The 16001-nt window shown below is 49.7% G+C and overlaps 7 protein-coding genes across 7 annotated transcripts; 3 read left to right on the top strand and 4 right to left on the bottom strand.

Annotated features, from left to right (window-relative positions):
- Positions 1-157: 157 nt before the first annotated feature.
- On the bottom strand, positions 158-1153 carry TRUGW13939_02215 (uncharacterized protein; the record flags this gene model as incomplete). The annotated part of the gene is made up of 2 exons (XM_035485409.1): positions 158-787; positions 920-1153. The coding sequence occupies 2 exons, from the start codon at positions 1151-1153 to the stop codon at positions 158-160; spliced, it is 864 nt and encodes a 287-aa protein (XP_035341302.1).
- Positions 1154-2565: 1412 nt separating this feature from the next.
- TRUGW13939_02214 (uncharacterized protein) lies at positions 2566-5157 on the bottom strand (the record flags this gene model as incomplete). The annotated part of the gene is made up of 3 exons (XM_035485408.1): positions 2566-2651; positions 2713-4282; positions 4345-5157. The coding sequence occupies 3 exons, from the start codon at positions 5155-5157 to the stop codon at positions 2566-2568; spliced, it is 2469 nt and encodes an 822-aa protein (XP_035341301.1).
- Positions 5158-5442: 285 nt separating this feature from the next.
- TRUGW13939_02213 (uncharacterized protein) lies at positions 5443-6813 on the top strand (the record flags this gene model as incomplete). Its single annotated transcript, XM_035485407.1, has 1 exon — positions 5443-6813. The coding sequence occupies one exon, from the start codon at positions 5443-5445 to the stop codon at positions 6811-6813; it is 1371 nt and encodes a 456-aa protein (XP_035341300.1).
- A 1189-nt stretch (positions 6814-8002) lies between these two features.
- Positions 8003-8632, bottom strand: TRUGW13939_02212 (uncharacterized protein; the record flags this gene model as incomplete). Its single annotated transcript, XM_035485406.1, has 1 exon — positions 8003-8632. The coding sequence occupies one exon, from the start codon at positions 8630-8632 to the stop codon at positions 8003-8005; it is 630 nt and encodes a 209-aa protein (XP_035341299.1).
- Positions 8633-9554: 922 nt separating this feature from the next.
- Positions 9555-11831, top strand: TRUGW13939_02211 (uncharacterized protein; the record flags this gene model as incomplete). The annotated part of the gene is made up of 1 exon (XM_035485405.1): positions 9555-11831. One exon carries the CDS (start codon positions 9555-9557, stop codon positions 11829-11831), a length of 2277 nt encoding a protein of 758 aa, XP_035341298.1.
- A 170-nt stretch (positions 11832-12001) lies between these two features.
- On the bottom strand, positions 12002-12766 carry TRUGW13939_02210 (uncharacterized protein; the record flags this gene model as incomplete). The annotated part of the gene is made up of 1 exon (XM_035485404.1): positions 12002-12766. The coding sequence occupies one exon, from the start codon at positions 12764-12766 to the stop codon at positions 12002-12004; it is 765 nt and encodes a 254-aa protein (XP_035341297.1).
- Positions 12767-13381: 615 nt separating this feature from the next.
- Positions 13382-15958, top strand: TRUGW13939_02209 (uncharacterized protein; the record flags this gene model as incomplete). The annotated part of the gene is made up of 4 exons (XM_035485403.1): positions 13382-13436; positions 13485-13560; positions 13628-13980; positions 14043-15958. The coding sequence occupies 4 exons, from the start codon at positions 13382-13384 to the stop codon at positions 15956-15958; spliced, it is 2400 nt and encodes a 799-aa protein (XP_035341296.1).
- Positions 15959-16001: the final 43 nt, after the last annotated feature.

The following is a 16001-nucleotide window of genomic DNA, read 5'->3' as shown; positions in this document are numbered from 1 at the left end:
TCCAACGGCTTGCTAGATGCAACACGAGTAAGTTTCCAATACTTGTCATTTATGAAATCTCGAGTCAAATCTATAGTACAGGACCACAACCTCGCCCCCCCTTTGCATCGCCGAATCCCCATTGCTTGTCAAGTAGGATAGACCATGAAATAGGTTATTAGAATATGTCCCAACCTTTCCATGCGCCCTCTTCATCGATTTCGCTTTTGGCTTGTCGAACCCCCGAGAACTTGAACTTCTTAGCTTCAAGATATGTATTTCCATCTTTACTCAGCGCCCAGTTCATGCGTCCGTGTTTGTCCATAGGACCCATTACACCCGAAATCTCTTCACATTCCTTAAGTAATTTGAATTTTGATTTCGTCATGTCTCCCGGTGGCACTTTTTCGCCGTTTCCGAGACCACGCCAATGAAAAGTTACTGTCTCACCATCCTTGGCAAGTTTCCACCCCGACTTCATGCCGGCTCTGATGTAGCCAAAGCCGTACCCATTGTCAATGGTAAACTGGCCCCAGATCTTTTCGTCGTTCCAGATGATGGTTATCGATATGTTTGTATTAAATTGCGTCTGGCCGTTGTAGGTAACTTGGCCTTTGTTGAGGAATGGCACCGGGCGGAAGTCAAATCGACCTCGAGGTGTCCCCGCAGATGGCGTCGGGGGTGGTTGAGATTGACCTCGGGGTGTCCCACCGAATGCCTGTGGCCATGGTCGTACTGCATCTGAAGCGACCGAGCTTTCTTGTTGAAGAGATTCACCAGGCAGAGAGGACTTCACAGGCAGAGAGGACTTCCCAGATACAGAAGACTTCCCCGGTAGAGAGGACTTCCCAGGTATAGGAGGAAGGGGCTTCTCCTCGCGCGATTATTCGACTTGCGGATTTAACTCAAGAATCACCCCCTTCGGTCTCTCACGACGTACGTGGTGGCCCCTGCGAGACGACGGTCTCTCCTCCATCTGTGGAAGGTGTGGGTTCCCTACCAGCACGTTCAGACTCGCCGCAACATCCTCGAACTGAGTTTTATCATCTTTGTTTTTGGTGCCAGGCTTGGTGACTGTATCATCTTCAGGGATCATTGAGAGTCTGTTTCTGGCGCTGCTCATGTTCTTGAGCATTTCCTCTGACTTTTTAGAGCGGATCTTGCGAGGGCCCATGGTGGATAGTACTGGTATGTAGTAATATGATATAGAAGAGGTAGCTGTATTAGCGTGTTTGCTTGGCCGATAACATAAATCCAAACGCAAAGTTCGCGATTTGGCTTGTAGTAGAGACGAGGAAGAAATGCGGCAATACATGTGTTGATTGTCATTTACATGACTTTTCTGACACATTTTGCTATGGTTGATGACTATGTTGATGACTTGAAACACGTCACCAGTATACATAACCATGGCTAGAGGAAACGATCTCTTAGGTTTTTTTTTTTTTTTTTCAAAATAATTAACCGTTGAAAATTTAAATAGCTTTTATATGGAGATGGCATCACGGGTGGTTACATGGTTACACATCCCTCTGCTGGAAAGGCTAGGAACAAAAGACCACGGATTGGTAGTACAGAGAAACGTTCGAGGCTAGCTTGAATTACATTTGTACAGTGGGACAGGGGATTTATTCGGATTGACTCACAACCATGTCCTTGCTTTGAGAGGGAGACTGCTTTCTCGGGAAACACCTACGAATGTCTTTAAGTATAGCGATAGCAAGTTCACTCCAAAAAAATAAATAAGTAAATAAGAAGTTAAGAGTGAATTATCTTGCTACGAAACGGGAATCATTTAATATATATGACATAGATTGACAACCTAAGAGACCTCTGATCTTTTGGTGTGGCTGTTAATACTGAATAGATTATGATGTCTAATAGCCTCACATTGTTTATTGCTCCAATATGGCAAAATCTAACTCTTGTTAATATTGAATCCAAATCCTTCAGAAAGAACGAAGAATAAAGAAATCAAAAAGGGCACCTTTGTAATCCGAAATAGGGGTTTATCTAGGCGCTATTTGACGCTGTTGATTTCCTCGGCACGTAGTCCTAATCGGATTAGTCGCATGGCTTTGCCAGTTGACATATGTTGATATAAGTTGAGTTTTTCCAGTTTCTGGTGTAATGTTTCGCGACCTTTCTTTGAGCTGCTCTCCATCATACTCCCCTCCTCTCTTTTCGGTCGTTTTAGGGTACCATATGATCTGGAACGATGGTATATCTGCCCCGGTTTTTCCATTAAAATGATACAGGCATTTAATATCACCTGTTCTGACGTGAGGCTCTCAAGGCAGTAACTAACTAGTTAAGCTTCTACAGGTAGTATATATCATTGATCGTTCAATTGTGAAGGCATGGAGTTATGCTTCGATCTGAACCCGCTTCTAGTGGGGCATCTTGGAAGGATGCAATTGAATGACGCAATGCGGAACGGATGCCTGAATCGGACGACGCTCTTGAACTCCCTTGAACGCCAATCAATATCCATAACATTTGAAAGCTCTTGCCCTTCAAACCCCCAACGTTGACCGATATGGAAAGCCCTGCCTCTACGTTCATCCTTGAATTCCTTCATTTCCCTCAATCAACTTCATCCACTACTCTTACAGCAGCTGGAGCTTCATCTCCACTCTCCTGCGCATCCTCAACTGTCGCGGAATCGACTCCTGATAAAGACCCAGGGAATTAGCATAACCCACGACGTAGATATTGACAAGCTGAACATACTTCTTAGTTTTCGAGGTTCTGGAGACTCTGCATCTGATTCTGGACTGGCAGGCTTATTATCCTCCTGCTCCGGCTTCTCTTTCTTATCCTTTTTCTTCTTGATAACACGCCAGTTGCTGTCCGAGTCATTTCTCTCTTCCTCAGGTACGATCTCGCCGTTGTGGTCTGTTATAAAATGGACAGCGCCGTTACCTTGTTTACGCCGGGGAGGTCTATGATCGCGGGTTTCCTCTGGGAATTTGACTGATGTTGACCCCTGTGTGGCGTTCTTGTTTGGTACAAATTCCATTTGCGATACAATTCTTTCATCAATGTCGTCGATGTAATGAGAAGAATCGCGTCTTCTTCTAGAATCGGTTCTTTCCTTCATTGGTACTTCAACCACAACCGGAGAGACACTCCTCTCTCGCCGACGCGGTATGGCTCGATGCCTACGCCCTGCAGATATCCACTCGCGTTTGTGGGTCGCTCGAGCCAAATTCGGATGCCCGAATGAGGATACTTGAGTATCTACGTCGAAAGGAAGGTCGTTAAGCAACTCATCGTCCTCCAGTGGCGGGATGATATAGTCGTCATGTCCCAAAGAACGATGCAGGGCATTCTTAATTTGCAGTTGACACCAAATCAGAAGAGGACAGTGTCGGCTTGAGTACAAGGCGGCATACTCATTTAATGGTTTTATTCCCTTCTCTAGTAACTCTCGGCGCGACTGATCGTTAGAAGCTAGGAGATACTTTGAAAGACAAGTTCGCTGATGGCCAGTGAGGTCCCTCTGGACCTCCTTCTGCAAGTGCTCCAGCTGGGCGAAGACGCCGAGCGGCTCAGGAGATCGACAAATCAGCTCTTGGAGACATAGGACTTCAGTTTGGTAGTCTTCCAGCTCCTGAGATGTTTTGAGAGCGGTCTGTAACAAGTCACTCGGCATAGCTGGCTGTTTTGCCTCTGGCCACCCGGGATTCTCTATTCCCTCGGGGATATAGATGGGCATCGAACTCCTCCACACCACCGCACCAGGAAACCGGCTAAAATACTTCTCATCCACGGAGAAAAACCGCTGCTTCGCCTCAGGTGATTGCCGTGCGAATTCCTCCTCAGCCAGAATCCAACGGAGGTAAGGACGCGATCGGATTAAGTCAGGACTATGCATTCGAATAGCGTTTGCGAAGCTGCGGGCATGCTGAAGATACTGCCTGGCTAAGTTGGCATCCTGACTCTCCCGGATGTTTCCCATCTTGGACCTTGGGAACCCGGTCATCACAACAAATATGTCCAGCAGAGCCAGATAAGTAGACTCTTCGTATGTGTCTCCGCCCCAGTCGTTGAGCAGTTGGTTCGGCACATCGTGTGCATCGTCAGAACGAGTGAGAAGTATGCCCGGTAAGTGTGGCCCTACAACCGACGCGACCGCAAAGATGATGTCCCTGAGATCCCAGATCGCTTGGTTGGCAAGGATATCCACATATAAAATATGCCAGTCAAAGTAGACCTCAGTTATATCACTCTCCGCCACAAGGTCAGATTCCTCGCTGGCGTATGCCATGATCTCTAGGGCACGGTGGATGATTTGAATCTAGTGTCCGATTAGCAGATCTTTCGAGTGGAATGGATTGGAATTGAAGAAGGAACCCGCACTCTCTGGGCCACGTTGGAGAATTCCGCGACGAGGGGAACGTTATCGAGGTTCTGGGCCCAGCGGATAGCTTGGATCGCGTCTGCCCGTCCTAGACCATACACATGCATGGTTGCCACCATTTTCATCGACTCGAGCAGTATTCCCTCTGTCTCACGGTCATCATCAAAGAGATCTCTTGAAAGGAACTCGAGGGCACGGCGATATGCTCCTTGTTCGAGCAGCATCTCAGCGTATTCGTTCACGACAGGGCGCAAAGGAAGGAAGTGGGCGAGATAATTTTGGAAATACTGCTCAGCCGCAGCAAAGTGTCCGAGTCGTTTCAGACGCGAGAATTCCTCGAGCTGGCTTTCCACATCCTCCTGGACATCCATCTGAAAGTGGACTGTAGTATCCCGTGTCGACGAGGGGCTCAGCACGTTCTGTACATCTTGCGCCAATGCAGTAGGTGCCTTAGTCGCTAGCGGAGAGCCACGACGAGCCTTGGTACTGTCGTTGGTATTTAGAGGGCTAGGCACTGGTGATTTTTGATTGATGTCATTCTCGACCGGGACAAGATGCGATCGCTCGACCACAGAGCCTCGATGGAGAACCCTCCCCGTTTCGTCGCGTCTCACAACCAGCGGTGCCTCGTCACGCACTGGATAACGACTTAATGCTGAACCGTCATCTAGTATATGAGGGCGCTTCTCACGTTCACGTTCACTTTCATGTACGAATTGTGGACGTCGACGGTGTCTGGAGATGCTACGTCGGGGTAGCGGCGAGTATTCCGGAACCTCGTCGCTCGAATAGTCAATTATGTACCTGCGCATAGCTGGAGTGAACGAGCAGTTCTTTTCGCTGGATAATGATTATGGCAGGAAATCGTTCGACAATCGCGATGTGGTGTTGAGCTGCTAATTAATTAAATTAGTGAACAAGTTCAGCTAGTTTGGCTCCTGCAGCAGTGCAGCCCCCGTGCGGGGCTGAAGCTGGAGGATTCGAAATCAGCCTCGCCGACATTCACTAGGCAGCTACAAGAACACCAGCATGTTCTCATCTCCCTGTGTTCGAGCAGAAAGGAACTCGTGTCTGGATTCCATATGTACTGAGTTGTCATGGAGGAGCAACCGCTAGCAACCTACGCTGGCCCGCGTTTCCAGCGCAAATACGGTCGTGGTTATCGATTCCTCGGCGAGGATTTGACAAACCTCGGTTTTCGCGAGTTCGGCAAAGTGACGGTTGACTGTCGCTTTCGCCAGTCCGAGGCTAGATGGGGAGTTTTGGGCGACCGAGCAAGTCCTGCGGGGATTATCTACATGGATCTCACCTTCAATCAGCCGAATGGCTGTCAGTTGGAAAATGCAACCGTCAGCATCACTCTCCACGAAGAAGAGGCTCTGGAACTCGGCGATCGGAAGACACGGTTCAACCGTCGTGCGATTCCCTCCAATGCGCTCAATATCACCGATAGTTACGGACCCAAGCACATCAGCGGCGAGCCCACACTTGTCCCCGTGAAGCGAACATTCCATGGTACGCCTCAATTCACAGTCCTAGGCGCAGGCGGTGGAGGCTTGGGCGTTGACCAGGAGAAAACTTTCAACCACACGAGTCGGTGGATGTTTACAGGGCAACTTGTCCCAGGAAAAGAAGGACGGGGGACTGGCACGACCTACCGGACATTGAAGTGGGAATTGACAGAGAACGAGCTGGAGCGGCAAAGTGTTCATAGCAACCCGATCCATACGGCCTTTGCGTTCCAGCACGAGCGGAAGCCGTTCTACATGCAGGTGGAAATCCAAGGGAAACTGCGCAAGTCGTTTCGCAATATCAAAGAAAAAACCAACGAAGTCTTCAGATCGTTAAAGTTCCCTCCAGATGCGAAGCAAGACCAGGGTTCGTCTTTGACTCTTGTGAACGTGAATCAACCGGACAGTTCTCAGCGTCGTTTGGATACTTGGGCTCAGGGTCTGCCGATTGAAATGGCAAGACGGAATTATCTGGAGATGGCGATCGAGCTTCCAAGTGTATTCAAAGCGAAGATGGATGAAGCTCCCGTTCCGACAAGCACCGAGATAGCTCAGAACAATCTCCCTGAAACTAAAACGAGCGCAATCCCTGATGCGCCGCCTGCTGCTCCTTCGGCTGGAAATCTCGCAACAACAGACGGTGGAGCAGCTCAAAATATCATCAACCTTTCTCGGGCCGTCGAGAGATTCACTTTCCCGCAAGAGACGCTCCTGTCCAACTGTGACATTCCAGCTGTGGCACCTCCTATCAAGCTCACGGGCATTGCAGAGAGTCAGGCGCAGCAGCCAACCGCAATTCCAAGGGGAAACCCAGTTGATGTGCAGGTTGACTTGGTTCGCCTGGCTCAGTACCCTATACTAGTCGCATTCGTCCAGATGTTAGCCAGTTTCTTGGATCTGTTCCCATTGAAGTCATCGAGGCGACTCCAACAGGCTGCATCGCCGCTCTTGAGCTAAACAGGTTGCGTCTAGTTTCATCGGACACAGATGAATGAGGCTTCTTGCTGGATAATCTTGGCGCATTGCATGGAGCAAACAATAGACAGCGCTATCAATTGATAGATAGATGCTCTCAATGAGAATCATCTACACTCAAGTGGAGAAGGTTGGCGAAACTGGTGATTTTATCGCGACTGTCAAGAGTTAAACAAGATCGTAGTAGGGCGAAGCGTGCGTATATACAACGCCTAAAGAGGAGGAAATGAAGATGTCTGGATCTCCGACAGCAGCCTCTACGTATTCATGGCTGATGGATGGGAGGGAGCGATTACGCCATTACCTGGACGCTGGAGGATGTACAGAAGACAGGAGATTTCCCCAAGGACGACTTGATTCTGCTCTCTATACATTGGAAAAGCTGCCACTGTACGAGTAGGTTCACCATGAAAATAGAAAATTTGTTGTCTTTGAAGATTTGTTTTACCACATGTTCATCTAATGCGAAAATTGCATTGAGCCAGTGCGCAGGTGGCACGATTAGTAGGGGATCGGATTTAATAGCCCTTGAGTCTTATTTGTACGTACTCTTGAGCTTTACGTCCTTTCAAGGCTCGCACCTTAATAATCATCTACTAAGCCTGACCTCTTTCCTTTTTCTTGTCTCTCTTAAAAACCCTTCGACAAGGGTTATATCCTGGTAAGTATTACATCATAATTTGGCGAGTTACTACCCCTCGCATCGTAATAACTACCTTGATTAAATATTAATATTATGCTTTAATCTATTAGTATAGATTAGTAGACGTAAAAAACATAGAAGATAGCAAGCAAGCTTGTTAAGGTGTATTGGCGTAGAAATACCAGCATGTAATATAAAATGCGAATTTTCACCGTAAGAAAGTATACATGTAGTGCTAGGAGTACATTAGATTCAACATTGAAGACACCCATAGTCAACATTAATTTGAAGTCAAAATAATGGAAGACAAAATCGACCTCATTCGATTTCCGGATCGATCGCCATCTAATATTAAGATACATGCCCAGGAAAATATCGCCAAGAAAAACATAATTGAAATCAAAAAACAACAACTAATGCACAGCAATTTCGTACAGGCTAAATTCCGCTGTCAGAGCTCAAATGCACCATTCGAAATATGAAACAAGACCCAAAAAAAACAATCTGATTGCAACCAGATATTCATGATCAGTTGGCCAAAAAAGCCCGCGAAAAATCGACCAACATAAAGTCGTTGGTAGCCTCATTGTAAAACAAATTCCTCCAATCGGTATCATTATGCACAACACCCGAACTCCTCAGAACCTCGTTGGCGGTGCGCCAGTAAATCGGATGTGCGCGGTCCTTGTTTGTCTCGTCGATGATTCCCGCAGTAACAGAAACACCGGCAGACGAGAGGATCATGAAATGGGTGTCGACAGGCGCTACAAGACTGTCAAACGGAATCACAAACGCGCCAAGGCAGACGGGGATGGAAGAGCCCTGCACGTCTTGCATATTCTGATAAAGGCGGTATTCTTGTTCCTGCTCAGGGATCCCTTGGTCCCAGGCAGCTTTGAGGATGAAAGTGAGGCCAGTTAGAGGCAGGGTCATGCGGTATACTGCGGTTGATTTGGTGTCGCTGCGGTGGATCATCTCCATGTGAGTGGCAGCGTGGAGGTGGATGGTCTGGACGACATGGCAGGATAGGACTTCAGTGTCGGCGAGCTGGCCAAGAACGTGGAGTGAGGCGTTGGGGCAGGATGGGTCGGGGATGCCTCCGTTTCTAATGCCCATGAGGCAGAGGGGAGAGCAGAAGGAGGATGAGATGGAAGCCATCGTGTTGTCAGTGGCTAGAGAGGGAGTAGAGAGAGAAAGGAAAGAGGGAGTAGAGGGAATAAAGATGAAATAGAGCGAAAGTTATGAGGATTTATATGAGCTGATGATGCTAGAGGGAGCAAAAGTAGTTCACAGGAAGAGAATGGAATCGAACAAGGACAAACGCAGGGCTGGTGAAATAGCACAACTTCATTGTTGCCTGCAGCAACACAGACACAGTTTCCTTCATCATGACATGAGCACTCTTCCTCGCAGTACAGATGCCCTATACAAGTTCCCAAACAGGCAAAGTAGAAGCCATTGAAAATTGCCCGATTGGGCATAGTAGCAGAGGGCGCTCCCACGGCGCGAGCAGTTCGTACTTTGCCTGTTTGGGACGCGCAAACTGTGGATAAATCAGGCAGAAAACCGGTCTGATAGTAGTGTTACTAGCAGGGTGGCGAAATTATTCGTGATCGTCTAGAACCCAGCGATAGGCGATCGCCCAAAAATAGCCCACCGAGATAGCCGTGGCTGCCACGACTGGCTGGCTGCAAACGGCGGCCAGAACCCAATCGGCTGCCTGAAACTCACCACAGGGGAGTGAAGATTAAAAAAATCATCCTGAGCTTGCGCCACCCGTGGAGACCGATATCAATAATTGCTATGGGTGATTGGCGATTGCGAGCTTTGATAGGCGTCGCAAGCTCCCCGCACCTGCCAAACACCGGAAAATCCAGACACCCAACAAGAGCTCAAAAGCAGCTGCTTCCCTTGTCCTTCTTTCACCACCGACACTCTTCTTTTTTCTCTTTCATCCCCTGAAGAGTTTTGTCTGCTTACAAAATGCCTGACCTCTCACTCTTCCCCGGTTTCTTTCGATGCCGTCTCTACTAAAAGCATCGCATACACGCACACGCATCCACGGTAAATGTCCCCCACCATGGCCGAACACCCTGGGTCGCCGTCGCCACCATCGCGAGATGGCAGCGTCGGCCCCATCACGCCTCACGAAAGATCCAGCCTGGACTTTCCCCAGCCAGAGCTGGCCCCCGAAGAGATCGCAGAGCGCCTGCGTGGCCTGCGCGTCAAGTTTCGCTCGCACGACGAGCACATGCCGTATCCCAAGTACAGCGAGGATGGCGGCCAGCCCGAGGCTTCCGCTCACCAGCAGCAGCACCACCACCACCACCACCACCAGATGCCCGATCTCGAAAAGGCAGAGACTGCTCAGTCCGACGCCAACGATGAAGAAGGGAAAAACAATCTCACGCGGGTGCTATCGCTGCGCGACCGAGCCCGCCAGCTGATGACCAGGCTCGGCCGGCCCGAGGACCCTGGCGATGGGCTCATCCCAGCCATCGACACGGGCAACTGGGTCGATGATCTTGATAGTCCACAGTCCGGGCTCGACGAGAAGAATGCGTCCAAAATTCATACTGCCGAGGCCAACCGTCTCGTGCGTGGGATGCACCATATCAAACGCAAGGCGCGGCCGGGATACCAGCGCACATATTCAACAGAGTCTGTGGTCAGTGCGGCCGGCTCAGATACAGAATCAGACCGACCGATTCGGGGAGAGGGTATCTTGTCGAATCTTTTGAGGCTGCATCAGCAGCAGCACTCGGGTCGCAACACCCCGGTGACCCCTGACAGCGGCACTACCACACCGAAGAAAGTGAAATGGTATCACAAGCACTCGCCAAACCAGTCGACAATGTCTTTGGTTGGGGCTAGTTTGAACATGGGCTCTACTGGTGGCGCGCTGGCTTTGGATGATCTGCAAAAGACGGTGAATAGCAAGCGGCGCAAGATGCACAGCCGAAAGGAGTCAAAAGATCCAAAAGAACACATTGCCGTGCGCATTGCAAACATCATCAGTCGGCAGAGATATCTCATGTCTTTGTGCCGAGCGTTGATGCGGTTTGGCGCTCCTAGCCATCGTCTGGAGGAGTATATGCAAATGACCGCGCGGGTACTTGATATTCACGCCCAGTTTTTGTATCTGCCCGGCACAATGATCATGTCCTTTGACGACCTGGCCACCAGGACGACGGAGGTGAAGCTGGTGCGAGTGCCCCAGGGCGTGGATCTGGCTCGACTGGAAGACACGCAGGATATTTACAAGAATGTCGTCCACGAAAAGGTCACTGTTGACGAGGCCATTTCGCTGCTAGAGGATGTGATGGGCCGGCCGCCCAAATATCCCACCTGGTTCGTTGTTTTGTGCTATGGCTTTGCATCTGCCTCTGTTGGTCCGTTTGCTTTTCAGGCTCGCCCAATCGACATGCCCATTATTTTTCTTCTTGGGTGTCTGCTCGGTTTGTTGCAGTTGGTTTTTTCGCCTCGGTCGAGTCTGTATTCGAACGTGTTTGAGGTTCTGGCGACTATTGTGACGTCCTTTTTAGCACGTGCTTTTGGCAGTATTCAGATTGGCGAGACCGACGGCAAACCTGAGTATTTGTTTTGTTTCTCGTCCATGGCCCAGTCGTCGATTGCGTTGATTCTTCCGGGTTTCTTGGTTCTTAGCAGCAGTCTGGAGCTGCAGTCTCACCAAATCATTCCTGGCTCCATTCGAATGGTGTACGCCATTATTTATTCGTTGTTTCTTGGCTATGGAATCACCGTCGGCACGACTATTTACGGGCTCATGGACGGCAATGCAAACCCGTACACTACATGTTCCGGCTCCTTGATCGGAAACAACGAATATGTTCAGCGCTTTCCATTTGTTGCATTGTACGTTATCTTTCTGGTTGTCATCAACCAGGGCAAGTGGAAACAAGCGCCCGTGATGATTGTCATTGCCGTGGCCGGTTATGTTGTCAACTACTTTAGCAGTCTAAAGTTGAACTCCAACATGGAGCTCGCCAATACGCTCGGGGCATTCACCATCGGCACGCTGGGGAACCTGTACAGCCGGCTATGGCACGGCCACGCCGCAACTGCGATTTTACCTGCAATTTTTGTCCTGGTTCCGTCGGGACTCGCCTCATCAGGCTCGTTGGTGTCCGGCGTGCAGTCTGCGGGCGAGATCCGGGCAAACATAACGGGCAACAGCAGCGGCACAACCTCAACGTCGAGTGCTGCTAACAGTTCGGTATATGACATGGGATACGGAATGATCCAGGTGGCGATCGGCATCACCGTTGGACTGTTTTTGTCGGCGATTGTGATTTATCCATTGGGGAAGAGGCGCAGTGGGTTGTTTAGCTTTTAGCATTCTTTCATTGCTTCATTTTCATTTGTTTTTTTGTTGCATTTGCATCTGCATATTGACATTTATTAGCGAGTTGATACCTATAGACCATAACATAATAATTAAGTTTAATTCACTTGACTTTGTTACAAATAACCCCAGCACCATGCTAATCCAACAATCCTAAGAAATTATAGCAAAACAGCACACACAACCACGCCAGCTACCACACCAGCAGCACCTTTACTACCAGCAGCTGCTGCACCCTGCGAGCTAGTCGGCGCAGCAACCCCATTACCATCACCAGGGATAGTCGGCTGCCCAGCGAGTCCAGCATATGGCTCTGTAGGCATCGTCACTACTGAACTTGTCGTCGTTGTTGACGAGGGAATCGTACTCGTCGCTTCTGCTTCCGCCGTTTTTGTCGTTCCATCTCCTCCCCCTCCTCCTCCTCCTCCTCCTCCTTTTGTCCCAGTTCCCGTATGCGTGCCAGCCTTGGTCGTAGAAGTATGCTGCCCACCATAACGCGAAGACAAACTCGCACACTGAGTCTCCGCATCGCTCTTATCCAGACTCAACTGACTCGCCGCCAACGCGCCCAAACTCACCGAGCATGCATCACACTGCGAGACCGCGCTGTGATAGCCCGTCGTACACAGACAATACAAATACTTCGGATCATCGCCGTATTTCGACTCGCAGGCGTGGTACAACGGTAACTGGGTTGAGCAGCCGGCGACACTTTCTTGACAGTAGGAGAGGGCGTCTGCGGATCCGAGAGATGTTGTACTGTCCTCTTTTCGCTTGAGACGGAGAAGAAATGAGTCGCGGGCGAGGGCTGAGGTGTAGTCGGAAGGGGAGGGCGCGGTTGTTATTTGGGGATTGGCATGGCTGTGGGTAGAGGGGAGGAGGGTGAGGGTCAGAATGAGCCCTAGATTCAACGTTGTTGAGAGCATTTTGTGTGTGCTTGTGTGTATCGATCAATTCAATGTTGATGTAGTTGTTAAATGTCCAAGCATTCCGAGGGGATACCTAGTATAAAACAGTCCGGGTACTGCACCCAGCACCGAGTATAAACACTAGTACGAGCTGAAAAACTCACGTATTAACCCTTGCAACCCCCAACAAATAGAAACATTTCTCTGAACAATACTCCCCCCTATACGAATTCCACTCAGATTTTAGGGGGGGGATTCGTGTTAAACACGGGAGGCTCGTATTCAGTGGATCCAGGCATCTTCGCCTCATAGGACAACTTTAAAATTTTCATTGATCAAATACTATCAGGAATGGGAAAGGCTAAAAAGCTTGCATAGAGTATTGTCCTTGGCATGCATATTCTGGCCAATCATGGGTTTGTTTAGTGGTCTAGACGAGCCTTGCGGCTGGAATTGAAGGCTGGACTAGTATACGAGATCGACGGATGGAAATTTTATGAAATTTTATCAGGTGAACGAGGGGTGGGAGACTGTCTTTTTATTATTTTACCTGGGCCTCGATTCTGGGCGCATTTGGTTCTATCTTCTATACTCTATACAGAGACTATACAAGTACAGAGATCATACAGGCACATGGCTATCACAGTCGGCCAGGTCTCTGGCGTAATCGCCTGCGTCGGCGTTATCTGTACGGTTTTTGGCTAAATATCTACTTGACAAAAGACTGACTGAATAGTACATATAATCGTCCCCCTACTCGCCGTCATCGTCTTCGTGAGCCTTCTATCCAGCGAGCACACCGCCGCTACTTGGTATTCCTCTCCTCTTCAAATTCATTCCTCTCTTCAATTCTCGAAATTCCAGCTGATAAATGAAAAGGTCCGTCGTAAGCCGCCAACTGCAATCCACCCTCTGGCCTGTCTTCCTGCGCGCCGACTCGGCCAATAGCAAACACGTCGCGCGGCGTGTCCGCCTTCTTACTTTGCTTCGCACGTTTGTATATGCTTTGATCTCTGTGGCTGCGTTCGTCACACCCCTAGGTCTAAAAACAGTGATTGAGCTGGCCAACCACCCACACGCGCTGGGCTTTCAGTATGTGCCCGATTCGTCGCCGTTTGGATTCGGTACGCCGGTGCGGTATAATCGGTATTCGAGGCTGTGTGGGAATAGGATGTATGTAAATTGTCCGGGGTCGCCGTTTGGCGGTATGTTGGCCTTTTACAACGATACGGGTGAGTTTTATTTTTCTCTCTTTTACGCAGTTTATCAAGAGCAGTTCTGACTTGAAGAAAAGGGATGTATAGTATACCAACTACCCCCAACGCAACTATCCTCAGCTCCCTCTCACCAGAGTACCTCGAAATGTTCTCTAGCGCAACTTCTGGCGTTGGAAATACGCTCTCTGGGCTTTTCGACATCCAGTACAGGGTGTGGTCCGTCACTCTCGAGGAAACAGGAATTATCGACGGCGGCCAGCCTTTCCCCATCGGAACGTACCGACACATGGACAGTTTGGTCGTACGCAACGAAGTCGTGTTGATCGAAGGCGCCGTGGCCGATATGATGAACGGCGGCCTTGGCTATCGCAACCACACTGCACCGCAAAACATCCCGTACGGCGCGACATGGACAGAAGATTTGACCTGGGTCGAACCTGTAACCGAATGCGTCGATACAAACTTGACGTTTCACTACTTCCTCGACAGCGAACTCGGGTCTGTCGCGAATGTGACCCTGATTGATAACGGCGGGTTTGTGAATTTGGACCCTGTATACCCCAATGGAACGTGGCACGACCGACAAAACCCAGACTTGCGGGCGCGCGCGTACAAGGCGGCGTATATCAATAATATCATGTCTGCAATTTTTCTGAATGTTACGTTTGACCCATCTCAGAAGCAGATGAATTCGTCACTGGGCAAGATGTATGGACAGGGGGACCAGGGGAGTATCTTGTTCGCGCCGAAATTGTATACTACGCAATTCGCAAAAATTGATGGTGGATACCTCTCTCTCAACCCAGGGCTTTATAGTGATTCGGACAAGAATCTCCCCCTTTGGGAAACGATCACTCCTGATAACTTCACCGAGGCGGCTACTATCTGTCAGGGCTGGGGGGGACTCGACATGGCCAACTACACCAACACAGGTGTATATTGCGGCTATATCTATAGCACGCCGCAGCGAACCGACGGCGGTGATCCATTAGTCTTTGAGCCAAATAAAAACTACACGCAGAATCTATACGTGTGCGCGACAGCCATAAAACAGAATGTGAAAACGGTGGCTTTTTTGGCCAACAGCACCACAGACATCACCCAGCTACACGTTACGAACATCAGTGACAAGGTATATGCCGATAACGCCTCGCAACCGCTCTGGGCAATTGAGCACAGCAACTGGACCATCATCGACGACGTCGCGCCAGCATGGGGTATGGTGGCCAGCCACTACGAAAATGCCAGCGGCTTTGACACTCTACGCGCAGAGCAGCTCTGGCTCCCCGCCATCTATGAAGGGTACACTTCAACGTTGGGACCCGCAATGGACAGCCTCGCACCTCTCAGAATCTTTCAAGACGCGCTGTATTCGATCTATGGCGGTTCCGGCAACGGCAACGATGATTTTTCTGGCGCTAGTAACATTGCCATGAGCAGGATGTGGTCGCAGCTGTCTGGCTCATCGGAAAGTGCAGCAAAGATGATCAATCTGATCTGGACAGAGCTTGCGGCGGCGTCGACTGTTGGTATCAAAGCCGTCACGGCCGACAGCTCCAGCAGGAACAGTAAAGAAAACACGCGATTGGCAACGCCATACACCCAGCGAATAAGCTACACATGGGCCTACGCAATCCCCGGGTTTTTGGTCCTGCTTGCATCCGCATTCATACTACTCTCTGCATTATTCTTCGCACTCACGTCCCGCTTTTCAATACGTGTGCTCCGGCAACTTCTCAATCAAACTGCGACGGGACGCGTTGCCACAAACCTGCTACATCCGACAACATCAGATCCAAGCGCAGACACAAAGGCATGGGCGAACACGGCAGGCAAGATGTCGCTTTCGTTTGCAGCTGTGGAGAAGGAGAAATCGGGGGGGACAGGACTTGCTGCTACAACGGCGTCAACGGCACAGAGTATGGCGGCGTCGTTTCCGGGGATGGGGACAAAGGGGGGAGAGTATATAATGATGAAGGACAATCCGCATTAGTTTATTGATATTACCTTGTTGACAAATTTTATAGTTTAATGAA

This window comes from Talaromyces rugulosus, chromosome I, assembly GCF_013368755.1.
Source record: "Talaromyces rugulosus chromosome I, complete sequence".
Taxonomy (NCBI): Eukaryota; Fungi; Ascomycota; class Eurotiomycetes; order Eurotiales; family Trichocomaceae; genus Talaromyces; species Talaromyces rugulosus.
Note: the sequence above shows the minus strand (reverse complement) of the source record. Positions and strands in the feature narration are given on the sequence as shown.